Below are 22,982 nucleotides of genomic sequence, written 5' to 3' on the forward strand. Positions count from 1 at the left end.
TATACTGATTATAAATAATTATTAGGTTATATGAAGTATTCTTCTACCTAAGGAATGGCCAACTCATGAAATTTCCCTTTCAAGATAATGTTAAGACTCATCTATGCTCATGAATCACTGTATTATACACTGGAAATTAATATAACACTGTGTGTTAACTATATTGGAGTTAAAAAAAATACAGTTTAAGAAATGGTAAAAACAGGATTCAACTAGGCTCATAAAGATATTAGCAACTATCATTATGTTCAGTTAACTTGCCCCTGGTCTATATATCACTCAAGCTTGACAAAACACTAACTCTGGTCTAATTTTGGCTACCATTTACTCCTGGGCTGCTAAATGCTAAATGGAGAAAAATACCTGTGCCATTTGCCACTAAAATTCTTGCTTTCCAAACACAGCTTGATCCCCAGTGCTGCCAGGATGTTCTTTTGTATCCTTAGTCAGGTCTCATGGCACTCTTCATTTAGGTTATTTTGGATTCCCATTCTCCGCTCTTAAGATACTTAGATACCACCACAGGCTCTCTCTCAGCCTACCATCTTCCTGACAGAGAAAATAGCTTATCTGCCTTCACCCTTTCCTCCTATTACAATGGAGGTGTATTCCTCTTACTGTATTCCTTTTACTGTTTCAGGTTTATCCCTCGCCAGATCCCCTTCTCTACTTTCTTCTCAGAATTTTTCCTCTCTCCTAGATCTTCAACCTCTTGCCACAGGATCCTTCTCATTAGTTGAATACAATGAATTTATTTAAATCTCTATTTATTTACATGAGTCATTACAGAGGTACTGATTAACAGTGTGCTAGCATTTGAAATGAGTTACTGATTGTATACCAGAGTGTATAAAGTGTTGAATTCAGATTGGTATTCTGTCTTAGCTATGTCAGAAACTCCCTCTGTGACTCCAAACCATTTTTTTTTCCTGTGCTTTTGTTTCCTCTTATGTCAAATCAGAATGGTATATTTGGGAGAAAACCATCCGAGTGAAAACATAAATGCCAAGAGATTAGTACTTAGGTTAGAAATGCAGAGGGCTCCTATGACGGTTCATACTTGTGAGTACACTAGGGAGCACCTAATATACATCAAACTAAAGCATGATTTCGATTAGGAATGAAATTTAGGATATATATCCTGAATAGATAAAGTTGGGAAAGAGAGCTTGTGGGTTTTTGTTACGGTTTTCTTAACTACTATACATTACTCTGATCTGCCCTGTGAGGACGAACTGTCCTTGAGAAGATACTGAATTATTGAAGGACCTCAGTTTAATCAGTTTGTTATAACTGCATAGAATATTCAGTATTGATTAAATAATAATGAATACAGTGAGTTAACTGAAGTCCATCAAAATATAACATTAAAATCATAAAAAAGAGAAAGAAACTTGGCAGAATAAGTATATGAATATATGCCCAACATACTGATTTATTAAATTAATCCACATAGTATCTTCAGGTTAAAAGTTATTAAATTACAAAATAAAATGATCCAGTCATCTATTCTAAAAAAAATTACCCCAAGCTTAATGACTCATAATAACAATAATTTTTTGATCTCTGTATCTGTGGGTCACAACATTTCTGGCTGTGGTCTCTCAGGCAGTAGTAGTCCAGTGATAGCCAAAGGTGGAACCGAGTGGGCCTGGGATCAGTGAGTGGTAGTGGGCATTTCTCTTCATAGGGTCTAGGCTTCTCTCAGCAAGCTGGTTTGAACTTCCGCAGAACATGGCAGCTTTAGACAGTCCAACCACCTACTTTGTGGCTCAGAGCTTCAGTGCAAATCTTCCAGCAAAGAAGTGTAAGGCTATATAGCCTCAGAAGTTACACAGAATGGCTTCATGTACTATTACATCCTCTTGGTTCCTTGTGAATCACAGCCCCACCCAGATTCAAGGGAAGGGGAATTTGATTCTATCTATTGATGGGGCAGGGGCAAAATTACTTTGTAGAGCAGCATGTGGGAGGAAGGATATTATTGTGGCAGTCTTTGGAAAATATACTCTGCTGCAGTGATCTAAGGGAATGGAAATACTGTTTATTTTCCTGTGAGAGACAGACACAGACACCATTAAAGAGAAGCTCTCATGACTCATCAGATTCAAAACAAATTAAGCAAATCCATCAAGGGGACAAACTAAACACCTGGCATGCCGGTGTGTAGTTATGCATAACAATTCCAATTATTATCAAATTATTGTCATTCATACGAATGAACAATCCCGGGCCAAATGGTGGTACACAGAGTTCATTTCAGCCAAAGATGATGATACCAATGTTTTTCCCCTCAGAAACAAAAATAAAGTTTCAAGACAACCCTGAAGGCAATTTTTGTGTTGAAAATAAGTCCAGGGGCACCTGGGTGGCTCAGTGGGTTAAAGCCTCTGCCTTTGGCTCAGGTCATGATCTCAGGGTCCTGGGATCGAGCCATACATCGGGCTCTCTGCTCAGCAGGAAGCCTGTTTCTTCCTCTCTCTCTGCCTGCTTGTGATCTCTGTCTGCCAAATAAATAAATAAAATCTTAAAAAAAAAAAAAAAAAAGAAAGAGAGAGAGAAAATAAGTCCAGGTGCCATCTGGTGGTGAGACAGTCAAATGTGAACTCTGTCTTGTTGACAGCATTTTCCGAGTTGTCATTTGAGAGTGTATACACAGTATTTAAGGAAAGGCAACAATTCCAACATCTGCAAGGGTATTGTCCAAACAAACAGCCAAAGCACAAACACAGGGAGGGAAAGGACATAATAAAAAAGAAGTAGTAACAGAGCATCCACTCCAGAGTGCCCAGACAAATCAAATCACTCTCCTTTTTATAAATCCTAAACCCCTTAATCCTCTGTCCTATTGGCTTTTATGCACCTTCAAATTAGGTATGAAGGGTATGAGAGAGAATAAGTTAGAGCAGACAAGGTTTGGGGCGCTTGCTGGCTCACTTTGTAGAGCATGAAGCTCAATTTCAGGGTGGTGAGTTCAAGCTCCATAGATTTTACTGAAGAAAGAAAGAAAAGAAAGAAAGAGAAAGAAAGAAAGAAAGAGAGAGAGAAAGAGAGAAAGAAAAAGAAAGAAGAGAGAGAAAGAAAGAAAGAAGGAAGGAAAGGAAGGAAGGAAGAGGAAAGGTTTGTTATTACTGGGTAGGGGGCAAGGGAGGTAGTTCAACCAAATGATGACTGTAGAGATCGGCCCTAGAAATGTAGGCTGTGTTGTTCCTTGTCTCCTGGACCCACAGGCATCTGAGAACTTACATAGTAAAACCCTGGCGGTTTATTTAGAATAGAAGAATAATCAATGAGTTCAGATTGATGATACATCTTCCTGGTTTAACTCTCTTCGATGGGCACAGGGGATTGTGGTTACTGCACTAGAATTGTACGATCCAAATAATGGGTAACGCTTTGATGTGCTGACTGGGCATCATGCACTGTGCTCATCACTTTACATCTCATTTAAACTCACATAAATTCATCTCGTTATATAGATGAAGAAACTGAATTTAAGAAAAGTTACATAATTTGCTGACTGACCATATATCCCTATAAATGTTGGGAGTTGGGATTCACCATATGGCCAAAAAACCCCTAGATTCCTCTTCACGTTACTTTAACTACCAGCGATTTGATGTAAAGGCCTTTGAAACCTATTTGTGTTAATCAACCTCTTCAAATAAGTTTGACAGCAGCCCTCTGCATAGCCCCTGCCCACTGCTTTATAGTGGCTTTATTGACTTTAGGAGGCCCTTCCCTTAACTGCTAACTGGGAGAGTCATTCTTTTCATCTCTGAGCATTGTCTCTTAGGTCCCTCCGCCGCCCTCCCCCCCCCCGCCCCCACCCCCGCCGCGCTCTGGAATGCAGAGCCCTGCTGTGGGGCACACCACCCCTCCCCATCCAGGCCTTTCTACACTCTAGGTCCTTTCCGAGCTGCTTTTACTAGGGGAGGCCCAGCTAGCAGGAGATTGCCCTGCAAACCCACCAACCACCAGACCAAAACTGCCCGCCGTAAGTTCACAGGAGGTAGGGTCAGGGTGACCAGACGCAACAAATAGAATTACAGGACATATTTACACTGGAATATCCGTATGTTTCTTGGGAGTTAAAAAAACAAAAAAGTCAAGTAAATAAAATCTTTAAAAAAAGAAAAACCAAAAAACAATTCGTGGTTTCTGTGAAATGCAAATTTAACCGGGCACCCTGTATTTCACCTGGCACCCGTAGGTAGGGGAACAGGGGTAAGGCTGGGGATTCGAAGGAGGAGGCGGAAGGGCCTTTTGGGGCCCGGAGTGAAGCGTGACAAGGCGCAGTGTGTGCTGCTAGCAGCCAGACCGGCTCGCGCGCGAAGACGGCCGCTAGCCTGGGCTGGAACCTTGTCCGGGGCTCGGGGCTCAGGAACGTTCGATGCGACCCGAGGTATCCGGCTCTCGGCTTCTGAACAACAGCGAATCCTAAACACCGGAGACCACAGGCCAGAGGCAGGCCGCCCGACTCCAAGATGGCGCCAGCGGGCGCTGCCAGCTTCCAAGATGGCCGCACGGGATTGCGCTCGCGCTCGCGGCTCCCCTCCCCCCAGGCGCCCGGGAGGCCCGGAGCGCGACGCGCGTCGTCGTGCGCCGGTTACCCTGCGTCCGGGTCGGTGGTCCCGGCAGCTTCTAGACCCGCGCCATGCGGCTCCTCGGGTGGTGGCAGGTCCTCCTGTGGGTGCTGGGGCCTCCCGCCCGCGGCCTGGAGGGTGAGTGCGGGCAGAGCCTGCGGCCGGGGGCGGCCGGCGGCGGCGAGTGAAATGACAGGGCGAGGGGGAGGTCCGCTAGGACGACGCTCTTTGACCTGCGCGGGGTCTCGCGGCGCCCCCCTCGGCCTTTCCTGGCGCCGGCTGGCGCGCCCAGCCCCGCGTCGTTCCTCCTCCCAACGTGTGGCCCGGAGTGGTGGTCCGCGGTGGCGGGGAGCCCGTGCAGGCCCCCGCAGCGGGCGTCAGTCACGGGAGTGGCCGTGTACTAGCTCCTACTGAGACATACCTTTTATTATGAATGAGACAAACCGCAACGAAGAGCCGGCAATTACGGCGCCCCTTCGAGGAGGCCGGACTGTGCCTTCCCGCGGTTAGCGCTCGCACCCGACGTAGGAGAGAGGCTGCGAGAGGCTCTCCACGTTACAGGCGGAGGCGCGGAGCTCAGGGTCGCATCTGCCCTTCGGGTCGTGGCAGAGCCTACGCTTTACTTGGCACCTTGATGGATCCCCCCCCACTTTTTTTTTTTTTTTTAAAAGATCTTATTTATTTATTTGACAGAGAGAGATCACAAGTAGATGGAGAGGCAGGCAGAGAGAGAGAGAGAGAGAGAGAGAGAGGAGGAAGCAGGCTCCCTGCTGAGTACAGAGCCCGATGCGGGACTCGATCCCAGAATCCCGAGATCATGACCCGAGCGGAAGGCAGCGGCTTAACCCACTGAGCCACCCAGGCGCCCCTATGGATCCCTTCTTAAAGAAGGCTGCTCTTGCTCAGGTGGCCTGGATGAGAAAAATAGAGGAGACTCCCTGGGTAACCCCCTGCTTGCCCTGGCATGCTCTTGGGGCTGCTTCAGGCCGGGAGGCAGCCACCGTGGAGGCAGGGCTCCTAGGGCCCCTTATCCTCAGTTCCACGGCCCCCCACTGCTCACAATTTGTTAACGTCTAGCTCTTCCGGCCTTGCTTGTCACTTCCTACGGGAATAGGCAGGCCTTTGCTTTCCGTAGGGGCTTTTGCTTTCCGTGGGTTGTCCAGGCAGGAGGCAGCGCCGCCAGGTGGCTGAGCAGGAGGAAGGGGGAAGTATAGTAACAGTCACTGATGAAAGCACTGGTTTTGCACCAGGTGCTGTGCTTCGTGCTTTTATGAGCATCATCTTATTTGATCTTCAGATGTTTATGAAGAAGCTGTTGCTCTGGTTCCCGTTTTACAGATGAGTAAACCGAGACTCAGTGTCAGTAAGTGTTCTGCCAAGGTCTCCAGCAGGCAGAAGTTGAGGAGGCCATGATTCACGCCCATGCCTGCCTGCTTCACAGTCAGATCTCTGTACTACATTTCTTTGTCACTGTGCTTAACCACCAGCTTCAGAGAGGGGACAGCATGTGCTGGATAGCTTTTGTTTGTTTCCCAGTTCGTTCTCTAGCCTTGTCTGTCCAGCGCTGTGCCCTGAGCAGCTGTCCCATATGGCCTAACAACTGGCTGTCTTGCCTTCTGGGTTCTGGTGGGTTGGAATGAAGGGAGCATTGAGGTCAGGATATTGATTCTCTCAGCTTCCTCCCTTCGGGGTTATCATGGTTGGCTTTGTCCTTCCGTGGAAAGTCACAGCTTCTAGAAGGGCGAGCACATGGTTCCAACGTTCTGTGACTGTTGCTGCTTCTGAAAAAAAAATTTTTTTTAAAGATTTTACTTATTTATTTGATAGAAGACACTGCGAGAGAGAGAGAGAGAGAGAGAGCGCACAAGGAGTAGGAGAGGAAGAAGCAGTAGGAGAGGGAGAAGCAGGCATCCCCCTGAGCAGGGAGCCCAATGCGGGGCTCAATCCCGGGAACCTGGGATCATGACCTGACCCAAAGCAGATGCTTAATGACTGAGCCACCCAGGCACCCCTGCTTCTGATCTCTTTAAGGTCTGTGAGTGGTTAAGTGGCTCCCTCTGTGCTGTTCCTGGCCCTGAAGTGCCTTACCATTGCTCTTGGTTTCTCTGACATCCAGCCCACATGTTGGTGGCCCCTTTACTAATATCTTCTCACATTGCCCATGCTGAGTGTGCTCTGTTTCCAGGCAGAATCTTTTTTTTTTTTTTTTTAAAGATTTATTTATTTGACAGAGAGAGAAATCACAAGTAGACAGAGAGGCAGCCAGAGAGAGAGAGAGAGGGAAGCAAGCTCCCCGCTGAGCAGAGAGCCCGATGCGGGACTCGATCCCAGGACCCTGAGATCATGACCTGAGCCGAAGGCAGCGGCTTAATCCACTGAGCCACCCAGGCGCCCCAGAATCTTTTTTTTTAAACATCTTTTTTTTTTTTAATTAAGCAGATTTTAACTTATTTATTTGACAGATCACAAGTAGGCAGAGCGGCAGGCAGAGAGGCAGGCAGAGAGAGAGGAGGAAGCAGGCTCCCTGAGGAGAAGAGAGCCCAATGCAGGACTTGATCCCAGACCCTGAGATCATGACCCCAGCCGAAGGCAGAGGCTTAACCCACTGAGCCACCCAGGCACCCTTCCAGGCAGAATCTTGTTGATTTGGGGGACCGACTTGTAGTCAGTGTGATGTAGTGTGATGTGAACACTCCCCTCCCCACCCCCATCAGTCTGGGCCACGTGCATGCAGACGTGAGGATAACACCAGCCATAGGGTGGGCCATTGGTCGTCATGGTGTGGCCTTGAATGGGATGAAGTAGAGGGACTTTCACCACCTGGGTCCTTTTTAGGGTGGCTGGAAATCCAAGGCTTTGGGGCCTGTAGTGGACACTACTGGCAGCTGGAGGTAGCAGTGCTGTCCAGGTGTCAAAGTATAGGAAACACCTCTTGGCTTCAGCACCCCCATGCCTGTCTTCCCTAGGCTGTCAACTGGCAGATTTTTACTGAGCATACATCACATGTCCTATGCTCTGCTGAACGCTTGAGGTACAGTGGTGAGCCAGACAGAGCAGGCCCGCCCTCCTATCTGCTGGCGAGCATAGGCATTAAATGACTACAAATAATTAAGTAAATTCCAACAGTGGAAAATGCTTCAGTGAGAGTCCCAGGGTATTACTGGGTGCTGTGATGGGAAACCCCTCTGGTCTAAGGGTCAGGGAGGGTGAAGTTCACCTTGAAATTCACCTTGCAAAGGTGAAGTTTAAGGTGAGATCTGAAAGATGATTCAGATTAGCCAGCAGGAGAGCCCGTAGAGGGCTTCCTTGGTAAAGAAACAGCCCTTGGGACAACACTGAGGTAGGTGGAAGAGATTGCAAGTGTTCAGGGACCAATATGTCTGGTGAACTCGTTCAGAGTGTGGACAGAGGCCACACAGTGAGGGGCCTGGTATTGCTGCCATAGAAGCCATTGTGAAAAACCTGCGGCTGGTAGAGAGCCTTCTGAGCAAAACTGGAAGGGTGTGAAGGATCTGACCTAGGCTAGGGCTCCCTGGCAGTGTGGGCTCTGTGCCCCCACCCTTGTTCTCCAGATATCTTTCTTTCTTTCTTTCTTTTTTAAAGATCTTTTTAAAAAGATAAGTTTTTTTTTTTTTTTTTTAATTTGACAGACAGAGATCACAAGTAGGCAGAGAGGCAGAGAGAGAGAGGGGGAAGCAGGCTCCCTGCTGAGCAGAGAGCCTGATGTGGGGTTCGATCATGACCCAAACTGAAGGCAGAGGCTTTAACGCACTTTAACCCCCCCCCCACCTTTTTTTTTTTTTTTTAAGATTTTATTTATTTGACAGAGAGAGAGATCACAAGTAGGCAGAGAGGCAGGCAGAGAGAGAGAGGGGGAAGCAGGCTCCCCGTTGAGCAGAGAGCCCGATGTGGGGCTCGATCCCAGGACCCTGAGACCATGACCTGAGCTGAAAGCCGAAGCTTAACCCACTGAGCCACCCAGGTGCCCCACCAGATATTTTTCTTGCTGCCAGTGATGCAGTGATTGTCATTTTTTCGTGGCTCACACGCAGTCAGTGTGTTGAGGTTAAGCATTCTCTTTTAAAAGATAAAGCATTCTCTTTTAAAAGGCATGTGACGCTGCAAGGGTTCAGCAGCTCTCACAAGTTATGTCATTTCTGTTTTGGTGTGGAATAATTCAGTTTCCTCTCTTTCCAATACTTAAGTGAAAACAGTGGTACCTGAGGGCATAAGAATATTATGGTGCCTAATGTGTGCTGTCTACTTAACTCTTTTTTTTTTTTTTTTAAAGGATTTTATTTATTTATTTGACAGAGAGATCACAAGCAGGCAGAGAGGCAGGCAGAGAGAGAGGAGGAAGCAGGCTCCCCGCTGAGCAGAGAGCCTGATGCGGGCCTCGATCTCAGGACCCTGAGATCATGACCTGAGCTGAAGGCAGCGGCTTAACCCACTGAGCCACCCAGGCGCCCAGTCTACTTAACTCTTTTATAGGAGGGAAGAGTAACCCTCCTGAACTGAAAATACCAGCTCTGTGTGTGCATCACTCAGACTCCTTTTTGATTTTTTGCAGGGGATATCTACCCATTTTCGTGAGGGTGATTAGAAAGAGCCAGGTTCTAATTTCTGCCCTGAATTTTTTTTTTTCCTCCTGAGGTGGATCTTGGTATTTTCTAAGTACTTATGAGACCTAAGATGTTGGTTAGGTTCAGAGAGAGCAGATGTCTGTGGAGCTGGGGCATTTGGGAGAAGGGTTGGCCCCTATACCTGGCACCCTTTGTTTTCCAGACATGTAACCTTTCTGGCTTTTTTTTCTCCTCTGTTTTGTGGCCGCCCCAGTAAACATGTTTTTCTTCTGATTATATAAGTGGTACATGCTCATCAACCAAAGGCTACAGAAAGACTGTCATTGTGATCCCACCGCCACCAAATTGGCAGGGTTTCCTGCAGAGGCACCCAGAGCCTTCTCTGAGTCACAGTCACAGTCATACAAGAGCTTGACTTTCTTCTGTCAAGGACACGCCTTGCTGCTGATGCCATATACTCTGCCCTGTCTGATCTCTGCTGTTCCCTCGCCCTCCTCACCTTTCCCATCAATTTGATATATCCTTAAACTTCTCTGTTCTAACAGCTGAAACAGAAACCTCCTTTGGCCCCTTATCACCCACCCTGGCTTTCTTGTCCCCTTCCTAGCTACATTTTCAGAAAAGCTGTGTCTGTTTATCAGTGTCCTTACTGTTTCTTGTGCTCACCATTCTTCTGTGTGGATCCATATTTCCATCCAGTATCATTTTTCTTTGGCCTGAAAGAATTCCTTTGAGATTCTTGTTCTGGGTGTTTGTTGGTGAAGAATTCTTTTAGCTTCTAATGTTTCTGAAAAGGTATTTATTTTCCCTTCTTTTTTTTTTTTTCTTTTTAAAAAAATTTATTTATTTATTTGAGAGAGAGACAGAGCATGAGCAGGGTGGAGGGGCAGAGGGAGAGGGAGAAGCCGACTCCCCACTGAGCAGGGAGCCCCATGTGGGACTGAGCCAAAGGCAGACACTTACCATCTGAGCCACCCAGGTGCCCCTTCCCTTCATTTTTGAAAGATATTTTTCCTGGGTATAGAATTTTAGGTTTATAGTTTTTTCCTTTCAGTACTTTAAAGTTGCTACTTATCTTTTTTTTTCTTTTTTTAAAGATTTTATTTATTTATTTGACAGACAGAGATCACAAATAGGCAGAGAGATAGGCAGAGAGAGGTGGGGGAAGCAGGCTCCCCACTGAGCAGAGAGCCCGATGTGGGGCTCGATCCCAGGACCCCGGGATCATGACCTGAGCCAAAGGCAGAGGCTTTAACCCACTGAGCCACCCAGGTGCCCCTGAAGTTGCTACTTATCTTGCTTGCATTGTTTTCATCAAGGAATCCGCTGTCATCCTTATCTTTCTTCCTCTGGATGCAGTATATTTTTTTTCTCTGGCTGCTTTTAAGATTTTTGTTTTTGTCACTGGTTTTGAGCGATTTGATTATGATAATATCTTGGTGTAGTTCATTGAGCTTGGGATTTGCTGAACTTCTTAGATCAATAGATTTATGATTTTTATCAAGTATGTGCAGTTTTTAGTTATTAATTCATAAACTTTTTCTGTCCACACTAACCTCCCTACTCTGCCTTCTGGGTATTCTCATGATCTGTATGTTAGGCCACTTGAAACTATCCCACAGCTCACTGATTCTCTTAATTTCTTTGGATTCTTGTTTTCATTGTGTGTTTGATTTTGGATAGGTTCTATTGCTGTGCTTTCAAATTCAAACTCGTTTGCTATCCTTCAAATTCACTAGTCTGTCTTTTCTTCTGCATTGCCTAATCTGCTATTATTCCACCCAGTGTAGTTTTCATTTCAAACATTGTAGTTTTCGTTGCCAGAGTACAATCTGAGTCTTTTTGAAAAATCATATTATAATTGACATAACATTATATTAGTTTCAGGTGTACAACATAATGATTTATTATTTGTGTATAATTGCACAATGATCACCACAGTAAGTTTAGTTAACATCTGACACCATGCGTAGTTATATTTTTTTCCTTGTGATGAGAACTTTTAAGGTTTACTCTCAGCAACTTTCAAATATGCAAGACAGTATCACTAACTAGAGTCACCATACTGTACTTTACATTGCCATGACTTACTTTGTAGCTGGAAATTTGTACTTTCTGACCATCTTTACCCATTTCACCCCCACCATCACCTCTGGCAACCACCAGTCTGTTCTCTGGATCTATGAGCTAGTTATTTATTTATTTATAAAAATTCCACATGTAAATGAGAGCATATGGTATTAGTCTTTCTGAGATTTACCTCACTTAGTGTAATGGTCCATCCATGTTGCAGATAGCAAGGTTTCCTCTTTTTGTGACTGAATAATAATATCGTGTGTGTAGATTCTGTGTTCTTTATTCATTCATCCTTTGGTAGACACTTAGGTTGCTTCTGTGGCTTTTGTAAATAAGGCTGCAGTGAATATGGGGTACATATATTTTTTTCAAATTAGTGTTTTTGTTCCACCCAGAAGTGGAATTGCTGGATCAGATGGTAGTTATAGCTTTAATTTTTTGAGGAGCCTCCATACTGTTTTCCGCAATAGCTGCACCAATTTACATTCATTCCAAGAGTGTACAAGGGTTTCCTTTTCTTTCCACATCCTCACTAGCACTTGTTATCTCTTGTCTTTTTGATAATAGCTGATGAGAGGTAGGAGGTGAGATCTCTGTGGTTTCGATTTGTGTTTTGATGTGGATCTTTTATATCTTTTGTCTCTATATCTGTTTAACTTTCTGAACATATGTAATGGAGTTATAATTACTGTTTTAATATCCTTATCTCCTAATTCTGACATCTGCAAGCTGTCGGTCAGTTTTAATTGGTTAATTACCTTTTTCATTATTGATCATATTTTCCTGCTTTTTTTGCATGCCTGGTAATTTTTGATTGGATGCCAGACATTAATTTGACCTTGTTGAGTGCTGGATATTTTAGTATTCCTCTAAATATTCATGAGTTTTGTTCTAGGGTACAGTTAAGTTAGCTGAGTATAGTATGTTCCTTGCTTTTAAGGTTTGCTAGGCAAGAGCAGAGCCCCACTACTTTTGTGTACGCTCCCCAGTGCTCAGGGAACTGTGAGTTTTTCCAGTCTAGCTGGTGGGAACAGATATGCTTCCCAGCTCTGTGTGAGGGTTGGGTACTGTTGCCTCTGATCCTTTTGGGTGGTTCTTTTCCTAGCTTTGGGAGCTTACCCACATGTAAATGCTGACCGGTGTACTAGATTGGGGTCACTCTGCAGGTCTCTGGAGCTTGCCCATCTCTACTATTCTGTCTCACGAACTCTAGCTTTCTTGGTCTCTGTGAACCCTCAGTGCCATCTCCTCAACTTGAGGAGTGCTGGACTCTGCTTGCTTCCTTCCCCACTCCCTGAGCCATGGCAGGCATTCCCTCTGGTGGTAAACTGGAACACCTGCAGGACTCTCCTCTTCCTGTTTCTCAGGGATCCTTATCCTTTGTTGCCTGCTAACTAGTCTCCTGAAACCGGTTCACATTTTTGACCTTTTTTGGGTTGTTTCACTAAGGAAGGTGAATCTGATCACTCTTACTCCAGCTTAGCCAGAGCAGAATTCTCAGACAAGGTTTTTGAATTGCTGAATGAATCTGCAAATCTCTATGGGGATATTCTCTGAGACCTGTACAAGTGTGCATACCTTAGGAAGCTTCCCTAACTTTAAAGCCAGTTGGTTATTTACACTTTGATGACATGCTGTTGGCTTGGCAGAGCCCATTGCATGGCTGGTGGTTTCCCAGCCACATGGTGAGCTTGTCTGAGTACAGCTGGGCTCATTGGTTCCCCCCTGGTCAGTGCTTGGCTCTGAGTCTGGCAGCTCTTGTTGAGTTAATGGGAGTTGGAGGGCAGGAGTCCCTGTTGCAGAGGTGAGTGGAGGTTGCTCAGTGGTTGAATGAGACTTCCCCAGACTCTTCCCTTACCTGAGCATTTCGCCCAAGTTCTATCTTGTGGCTCCACAGTGGGAAGAAGGTCCTCCTTCACCCTGCTGTGGCCCTGGCCCTGAGGGCTGCACCTCCTGGCACTCCCAAGGGCAGCAGACGGGAGAGTAGGCTCTGTCTGGCTAGAGAGGTAGGCAGGCAGGAGCTGCTGTATGGCTGGAGCATTGTTTTCAGGCCGCGAGGCATCATCTCAGCCCCGAGGTATCATAGGGGAGGGTAAGGCCCAATCTGGCACAGCAGCCAGAAGACTTCACTCAGAGACCTGGCTCTGCTCCTTATTAGCTTGTGTGCTGTTGGGTGTTACATTGCCTCTCTCTACCTCAGCTTGGTCCTCCGCTAAGTGGGGATGGTAACCCTTGTCCTGCCAGGCTAAGAGCTGTTAGAATGTATGCAAGGATGCATCGCTAGAGTAGAATCTTCTATAAAGGCAGCATTTTTTTTGTTGGATATTCTCATCAAACAAATGAACTTGTTAAGGTGTTTGTGTTATGTTTTCCTCATTGGATTTCCTTATTGGATAGCTGCACTGGGATGTTTTTGCTTATAATCCGCACGGCAAGCCGCAGGTATCACATGAAGGTGTGTATTTGTCCACTTTGTATTTGACATTCATTAATCTGGTACCTCCTGGTGACCTTCTTCGTTATTGAGAATGGTGGATGGCCCTCTGATAGTTTCATGGGAAGGTTACCTCTTTTCTCTGTTGGGGAGAATCTCTTATTTGAGGAGAACCGTAATTCTGGGGGGTTCATGGACTTTGAAGGGACTTATGAGTGGGCCCATGCTGGCATGTTTCAGTTGCAGAGGACAGCGGTCACTTGCAGTCGGAGGAGCAGCGTGCTCCCTCCCTGGAGGCGGGAGCTGTGTTGGCCAGTGAGGAGGAGCCCCCACGCGGCCTCGCAGGCCAGGACATGTCAGCAGGAGAGGCCGGTTCTGTGCTGGGGCTGGACCCTGACGGCGACCACGTGGTGATGCTGTCTGTAATCCCCGGGGAGACCGAGGACAAGCTGAGTCCCGAGCCCAGCGGTGGCACCTGTGGGGCCCGAGGGGAGGAGGACTCAAGGTGCAGTCTCCGGGAGCACATCTTCTCTCTGGATGGCGTGGGACCCGGCTTCCAGGACAGGGAGGAGGAGTATTACTCAGAGCCTGAAGTGGCCGAATCTGACCCGGCCCCACCCGAGGACTCCAATAACACGGAAAGTCTGAAATCCCCCAAGGTGAACTGTGAGGAGAGAAATGTGACGGGATTAGAAAACTTCACTCTGAAAATTTTAAATATGTCACAGGTAAGAAAGAATGGTTTAGCGCTTTTCTCCTTTTCTGCTATTGATTTTATAGACTTTCAGCTGCTGGGTCAGAATTTTTATCATTTTATAGGTGGGACGGCATCTAATGGGTGTATCACTGAAAATTCATTTGGCTTTCTATGATGTCCGTAGGGAGAGGAGGTGATAGAACTAGTGTCAATTATGTTTTTTAGACGCGTTGACCCTTGGGGTCCTCTCTCCACCAGGCCTCATGATGAAAATCCCAGCAGACAGAGGCACCAACAGTGGCTCAGTTGGTTAAGTGGGACTCTTGATTTAGGTTGAGGTTGTGATCTTGGGGTCATGAGATGAAGCTCCACATTGGGCTCTGTGCTCAGCACAGTGTCGGCTTGAGATTCTCTTCCTCTGTTCCTCCCCCACTCTCATGCCCTCTCTCTCACTCTCTCGCAAGTAAATAAATAAATCTTTAAAAAAAAAATCCCAATGAACAGATAGGCGCTTGGGATTAGAATTCCTAGCATTTTTCTTCTTCTAAATGAGGTATTTATTACAGAGGCAAGTTAAAAAAAATCTGAATTACTAAGATTGTGATTTAGCGTTGTTTAGAGTGGTGATACCCCTGGGGAGCATTCTATGTTAATGAAAAATTTCTTTCCTTCAAAGAGTTTGACTCCAGTGTTTTCTCTGGAGTGAGAGCTGAGATAGTTGTCCCCAGCCCAGCCATGCTTTACCAGTCCATTGGATAAAGGATAATTCTGAAGAGAATACTGGGATAATGACTGTTTCTGTGGGATTGTTAAGCTAGGTAGCAGGATGAGTTCAGGCTGTTTATGTAATACGAGAAAAAGTCCTCGCTCTGCACACTGTGACTGCTTATTTTAAATGAGGGTATGTGGTACACTGAGCGTCTGTAGCCCCTCCATGTGCAGTGGTCAGCGCTGGCCTCACACCATCCCCTCAGCGCCTGGTGAACCCTGTGCCTTTGCTCTGCAGGACTGTTTCTAGGGTGTCACACCCTTGACTAGGAGAGAGAGCTATTTCAGCAGTGTGCGTAGGGTGGTGGCAGGGCGGGTGCACCCTTAAATTGAACTAGCCTTTGGCCGAATACACTGATTCAACTGCTTATGGATTGGGATCTGCTGAGTTGATGATTGGGGCCTGAGATCTCAGTGCTTTAATAATGCCATTAGAGTGTGTGAGAGGCCTGTGCCTTGTCGGTACTTAGTATTTGAATTGATGGATTATGAAAAATAATAAAATTGCTCTATAGTACTATCAAGGAAGTTTATAGGAAAGTTTATGATTTGTTATTTGATAATACTTTTCTGCTGATTCATGTATTCCTATGGTTCAAAACCCAAAAGGCTATTAAGGGGATACCTATAGACTCTCTCCAGTTCGTGTTCCTGCCTCCTCTCCTTGGAGGCAGCAGTGTTTCCAGTTTCTTGGGCATTCTTTCAGAGGAATGTACGTGAACACTTTCTGCTGACTTTCACACTTGTTTCTTTTACTACAGGACCTTATGGATTTTCTAAACCCAAATGGTAGTGACTGCACGCTAGTCCTGTTTTACACCCCGTGGTGCCGATTTTCTGCCAGTTTGGCCCCTCATTTTAATTCTCTGCCCCGGGCATTTCCAGCTCTTCATTTTTTGGCACTGGATGCATCTCAGCACAGCAGGTATGTTCCCTGAGTAGAGCTTATGTGTCACCCCCCTGGCTGATGCTTGCAGTTATGTGGAGGTTGTCATCAGTTAAGTTTGAAGCTGAGGAGGTAGGTGTGAGCATGGAAGCTGGACTAGCTAGAGGGATAGACAAGGGTGAGTGGTGAGGGTGGTCACGTTCCTCAGGGAGCTGAGGCCTCACTTTCTGGAGGCCCCTGAAGAGGAAGGACTGTTCTCTGCACAGTGGAATTTATCTGTCAATCATCTATCTATCCATCTAACCTATTTTTATATTAATCATATCTTTGTTTACTGAGGGCTTACCAGGTTCTAGATATTGGGGAAAGCACTTTTCATTTTGTATATCATTTTGTCCTCAAAACAGGGGGAGTGGTTACATACTATAACTTCTTCCCATTTTGCACAGAAGTAAGTAATTAGCCCTAGGTTGTATTATATAAATGAATGAGTTGTTATGACTGAGTTAATAATTCTTTTAAAATTTAAGTTCAATTTAGTTAACATATAGTGTATTATTAGTTTCAGGGGTAGGGGTTAGTGATTCAGCAGTTGCATGTAATGCCCAGTGCTCATTCCAGGATGTGCCCTCCTTCGTACCCACCACCCTGTTAACCCGCTCTCCTCACCCACCTTCCCTCCAGCAACCCTCAGTTAGATTCCCAGAGTTACGAGTTTCTTTTTTTATGAGGTTTGCCTCCCTCTCTGTTTTTATCTTATTTTGTTTTTCCTTCCCTTCCCCTATGTTCATCTGTTTTGTTTCTTAAATTCCACGTATGACTGAAATCACATGGTATCTGTCTTTCTCTGGCTGACTTAGCGTAATACTCTCTGGTTCTATCCATGTCACTGCACCTGGTGAGATTTCATTCTTATTGATGGCTGGGTAATATTCTGTTGTGTGAGTGTGTGTATCTTGATCCATTCATCTGTTGATGCACATCTGGGCTCTTTCCATATTATGGCTATTGTGGACATTGCTGCTATAAACACTGGGGTGCAGGTGCCCCTTAGAATTACTATGTTTGTATCCTTTGGATAAATACCTAGTAGTGCAATTGCTGGATCCTAGGGTAGTTCTATTTTTAACCTTCTGAGGAAGCTCCACACTGTTTTCCATAGGGTCTGCACCAGTTTGCAGGGTGGAATTTAAAGGTGGCTCCACCTGATGGCAGTGGACAGGCCAGAGGACTCTTTAGGGTGTTGGCCAGCCTAAATTAGCAAAATTGGTATTACAAGTGGGACCCTCCTGAGACTCAACCACGGTTTAGATTTCTACTCCTGGCAGCCCCAACTCAGCACCCTGTTGTATGTCTGCTCAGGATTTCTTTCTTTCCCTCCCCCTTTCTTCTCTCCTTTTGTTTACATTTATTCTTGCGTGTATGTTCCTTAGTGCACAGTGAATCAATTAATGAATTAATTTAGGCCCTTAAAATGACATTTACTTTTGTTTTATATTATTCAGTGGGCTCTTGTCTTATTTAGATGTTGAGTGAGCTGCATTATAAAGATCTATGTTCACATGTTCTCTATTTCCCCCCAGTGCTGTGACTGTGCCTGGGTTATAAAGTGTGACCCTCCTCCTCTACATCACATGCCCATTAGCAGGGCGCAGGAGGTTGTGTGGGAATCAGTTTGGGAAGTCTGGAAGATGGTCAAGTTGGTAAAAATGAAGTTGATTAAACTTTTTTGAGTAAAAAAATTTTTTTAAAAGATTTATTTATTTCTTGGGCGCCTGGGTGGCTCAGTGGGTTAAGCCGCTGCCTTCGGCTCAGGTCATGATCTCAGGGTCCTGGGATTGAGTCCCGCATCGGGCTCTCTGCTCAGCGGGGAGCCTGCTTCCCTCTCTCTCTCTCTGCCTGCCTCTCCATCTACTTGTGATTTCTCTCTGTCAAATAAATAAATAAAATCTTTAAAAAAAAAATATTTATTTATTTCTTGATTTGAGAGAGAGGGAGGGAGGGAGGGACTGAGTGAACAGGGAGAGGGGGAGAGAGAGAGACAGAAGCAGACTCCCTGCAGAGCCTGACATGGGGCTTGATCCTGTGAGCCTAAGATCACAACCTGAGCTGACACAAAGTTGAATGCTTAACCCACTGAGCCACCCAGGTGTCCCTTGAGTAAAAATTTTGAGTAAAACTTTACACTCTATTGATGTTCAGTGTGGATAATGTAACTGCTAATATTTACCTAAACTTTTTTAGGGAGAAAGAATCACAGCAAATTAGTAATTCTCACAAGGGCTTCAGAGGAATATCTATGTGGCCTGGCCCAAGGGAGCAGACTGATGGAAAGGATGGTCTAGGTTAGTGTTAGACTTTGGGCATTCCCCTGCCCCAAGCCTGCCAGGCTGGGTCCTAGCACCAGCTTAGTACTCTGGATTTGGGGTTCCATTCCCTGCGGGCTTTTATCATCTGCTTCATTTGGTCATCTCCATGAGTCCTTCTCAGTGCCTCCTATGGTGCCTTAATCATGGAGAGTAGAGGATACTTGTCCTTGTTATTTGGCCTGCGACATGTGTTTGCCTCCTGTGTTAATATATATATATATATATATATATATATTTTAAAGATTTTATTTACTTGACAGAGATCACAAGTAGGCAGAGGCAGACAGAGAGAGGGAGAAGCAGGTTCCCTGCTGAGCAGAGAGCCCGATGCGGGACTCGATCCCAGGACCCCGGGATCATGACCTGAGCCAAAGGCAGAGGCTTTAACCCACTGAGCCACCCAGGCGTCCCGCCTCCTGTGTTAATATTTAAGTGACAGCATGTTTACAAAAGAAAAAATCCTGATTATCCAGTACTATCATTTTACTAACAGGAGAAACTGAGGTTTAAAGAGGTTAGATAGTCCGCCCGAAGCTCACACAGCTGGGTAGGTGACAGACCTGAGACTTGAATTCATGTGTTTTGACTCCAGAGCTTATACCATGACTTTGTATTATGTAAAGGTGAACCAGTCCCACTCAGATCCTGTTACATCCTGGCTCAGTTGTGAACTTCCTGGTGTGTCTGCTAGACCGCAGACTCCCATTACTCTTGTATGAGGGATGGAGATGGGCATCCTGGAGAGTTTGAAATTTCTTCTGTCAAGTTAATTGACACATTTTGTTTTGTCCATGAATTAGAATTTTCTGGTCTGATCTCTTTTGGCAGTTTGCAATTTAAATAGCAGAATAACTAGGGGATGCCTGGCTGGCTCAGTCGGTAGAGCATGCGACCCTTGATCTTGTGGTGGTGAGTTCCAGCCCTACATTGGGGGTAGAGTTTACTTAATTAAAAAAAAAAAAAAAGTGGAATAACTGTGTCAAGGGTAGTTCCTTGTTGTAACAGAAAGCAGCTCAGCAGAATAGGAATGCCCCCAACCTCAACCCATAAGGAAAAAGTTCAGAAATAGCTATAAGCATATAGTTTGACTGTCAGAAACCTCTGTAGGGGGGCGCCTGGGTGGCTCAGTGGGTTAAAGCCTCTGCCTTCAGCTCAGGTCATGATCCCAGTGTCCTGGGATCGAGCCCTACATCGGGCTCTCCCCTCTGCGGGGAGCCTGCTTCCTCCCCTCTCTCTCTTTCTACCTGCCTCTCTGCCTACCTGTGATCTCTGTCTGATAAATAAATAAATACAATCTTTAAAAAAAAAAAAAAAGAAACCTCTGTAGGTCACAGGAAAATGATACTTTCTCATTTATTGCCATCCATTCTGATATGGTAACTGTGTGAGGAAACCCGCTGGTAGTTCAGGTTGTGTGACTGACTGCTTTCTGTTATAGTCTTTCTACCAGGTTTGGCACCGTAGCTGTTCCTAACATTTTATTATTTCAAGGAGCTAAGCCAATGGCTAGATTTAATCATACAGACCGAACATTGGAAACACTGAAAGTCTTCCTTTTTAACCAGACAGGTATGTACAAATTATATGCTGTAGAAGGGACTTTATTGCTGGAGGTATATGTCTTCTGTGGGTTCCTGTCTGCTCTTCTTAAGTGAAGGAATCAAGACTGGATTTCAGGCGTAAACCTTCTTTTCATGAGAACTACCATGATTCTGTTAAAAGTCTCTCAACCAGCAGCAAGCTTAACACGAATAGGTATTTTTAATGATTATTGATACCTTTAAAAAGCCAGCTTTATTATTCTATAATTCACTAATTATAGAATAATATACACCTGTAGTTAACTTTTTACATACATTATATAGAATAATATACACCCGTAGTTAACTTTTTACATACATACATATATTACACTAAAGTGTAATAAATACACAAATATGTGCATTATATTGGTGTGCTGGGTGATGAATTTTCACAAAATGAATGCCTTGGATAACCAGAATCTGACCCAGAGAGAACATTACCAGTCCATCCCCTCAGTGCTACTGCTCCTGCCCACCAGGGTGACCACCATCTTGACTTCTAACACCATGGACTAGTGTTATCTGTTTTTGAACTTTATATATATATATATATATATATTTTAAAAGATTTTATTTATTTACTTGACAGAGATCACAAGTAGGCAGAGAGGCAGGCAGAGAGAGAGGAATGGAAGCAGGCTCCCTGCTGGGCAGAGAGCCCATGTGGGGCTTGATCCCAGGACCCTGGGATCATGACCTGAGCTGAAGGCAGAGGCTTTAACCCACTAAGCCACCCTGGCGTCCCTGTTTTTGAACTTTATATTAATGGAGACACATATAATAGATTCCCTTGTGTCTGGCTCATTTCAGTCATCATTATGTTTGTGGGATTCACCTACGTTGATGCATATGGTTATATTTTCTTCCTTTTTGTCGCTGTGCAGTATTCCATTTATTCATCCATATGCAGATGCTATTTTAATTCCTTAATATTTGCCAAAACATGTGGCCATATTTTTTATTTTGTAAAATTCTGACCACGGACTATTGAAGAAATCTTTTTTGCAAAACTTTGCTCCATAAAAGCTTTAATGCCTTAATTATGAGCACCCTACTTCTTCCTGAAGTATATTCACTGGAAATCAAAATGAGTTATAACATACCTTCCATATGTATTAAGTTGCATCTCATTACTTATATCTCACAGTAAAGAACATAAAACTGAGTTACCTCATAGGAGTGAAAGAATTGTTACCAGTTAATTAGCTATTCAAGTATTATAGTACCAAACCCATGACTGTCAATCAGGTTAAAATGGAGAGAGGGAGCCATTTTGCTCAACATTCTAAGAAAACCTAGAACCTAAAAGAAATTGAGGAGTCACAGCATTTTTGGTAGTCTCTGGTATCAGTGATGGTTAGTCCTAACAATTTTTTCAGTGACTTATTTAAAAGCATTTTGAATTTAGCATTCCTTCACCTGTGAAAACATTCTGTAGACTCCTGAGAGTAGCTTTACAGTTGCTTATTGAATTTTGATCTCAAAGAGAACAAAAGACAACTCTCACCATGCCTGAAGACCCTTCTGAAGAGTTCACAGAAATTCTAGTGTTTAGGTTTGAACAGCTGAATGGGTTCCTGTTCCTTTGATGTGGTGGGAGAAAGGCAAGTTACAAATTACACTAACAGGCAAGTGAAACCCATCCCAGATATACTCATGTGGTGTTTATTTTAAGACTGCATATCTTTTTGCATACCACGCAAAATACTTCAGAAAGATCTTTAGCGGGTATGTTTTCTCTCTGATTTGAAACAGCTGATTTCTCTTTCAGGTATAGAAGCCAAGAAAAATGTGGTGGTAACTCAAGCTGACCAAATAGGCCCTCTTCCCAGCACTTTGATAAAAAGTGTGGACTGGCTGCTTGTATTTTCCTTATTCTTTTTGATTAGTTTTATTATGTACGCTACCATTCGAACTGAGAGCATTCGGTGGCTAATTCCAGGACAGGAGCAGGAACATGCTGAATAGCAACGGACTGAAAGGAGACGTCAGGACAAGAAATTTCAGAAATTAATGCTGCACTTCCTTACATATTCTCCAGTGAAGTATAGACTTACAGCTTTAGTCAGATTAAAAGGATCATGCATTTGTTGAACTGTTGAATGTGTTAAAAAATTATAAATTGGTCTTTTAATTAGTACCACAAAAAACAAATGCAAATTCAACAGAAGTCACCATTCTTGTTTTTATTAATCCAATATTTTAAGGGGGGTAATCCAGTTTCAAATGGGAGCTGTGTTCAGGTGGAACAGTGCGTAGAATGATATTTGGCTTCATAGGAGGAGGAAATAGGACTTTTCACAGTACAGTTCTAGAAAAGTCTTGATTCCTAAAAAATCTTTATGTCTAAGAAGGTTGGTTTCCTTTCATTTGCAGTTTTTCTCTCAGAGCCTGTAAGCAGGAAAATGTTCTGTTGTGGAAGAAATAGAATTGATAAGTGTGACCTTGTAAGTAACTGGGAAAATAAAAGAGTCAAGTACTTGGTGTTTATGATCTCTAATTTCACCGGAAGAATTTGAAGTGGTTTAAGTCATTTCTGGATAGGGCAGATGTTAGGAGAAAGTAAATATTATCATCAAACTAAAGCTTATTTATTAACAGTTCTAGGCTAAAGCATAACTCAAATTTTAGTCATTACCTAACCAGCGTGCACTGATTCAACCTTAAAACGTTCTTGGCACTGTGCTAGTTTGTCAGAGCCAAAAGAAATACGTAACACTGTTCTTGCCTGCAAGTTGATTATAGTCTAGCTTAGGACACCGGTAGAAAAGAGACAATGTGTAATTTATACCAACTTTTTTGAAAAGCTGTTTCTAAAAGATCCCTTAAATGCAGATATAAGACATCTGACCACATAATGACAAGTAACCTTTGTAGTGACTGTTTCCAGTGTTTCAGATAGAGCAGTTCATTTTATCACGCACCCTAAATTCTATGGAAATAGAATCTTAGTTGAGTCACCTTGTCTGAATGTTATGTTGGGCAGGAGTTTACAACTTT

The 22,982-nt window shown here is 44.3% G+C and overlaps 1 protein-coding gene and 1 long non-coding RNA gene across 2 annotated transcripts; one reads left to right on the forward strand and one right to left on the reverse strand.

Annotated features, from left to right (window-relative positions):
• Positions 1-1,407: 1,407 nt before the first annotated feature.
• On the reverse strand, positions 1,408-5,722 carry LOC131832060 (uncharacterized). Its single transcript, XR_009353911.1, has 2 exons — positions 5,008-5,722; positions 1,408-2,526 (listed from the first exon to the last, which is right to left on the reverse strand). It is a non-coding gene; the product is annotated as an uncharacterized LOC131832060 (long non-coding RNA).
• On the forward strand, positions 4,518-22,466 carry TXNDC15 (thioredoxin domain containing 15). The gene is made up of 5 exons (XM_059174613.1): positions 4,518-4,724; positions 13,920-14,407; positions 15,906-16,069; positions 19,838-19,968; positions 21,754-22,466. The coding sequence occupies exons 1-5, from the start codon at positions 4,658-4,660 to the stop codon at positions 21,948-21,950; spliced, it is 1,047 nt and encodes a 348-aa protein (XP_059030596.1). The 5' UTR covers positions 4,518-4,657; the 3' UTR covers positions 21,951-22,466.
• Positions 22,467-22,982: the final 516 nt, after the last annotated feature.

Source organism: Mustela lutreola, chromosome 5 (assembly GCF_030435805.1).
Source record: "Mustela lutreola isolate mMusLut2 chromosome 5, mMusLut2.pri, whole genome shotgun sequence".
NCBI lineage: Eukaryota > Metazoa > Chordata > Mammalia > Carnivora > Mustelidae > Mustela > Mustela lutreola.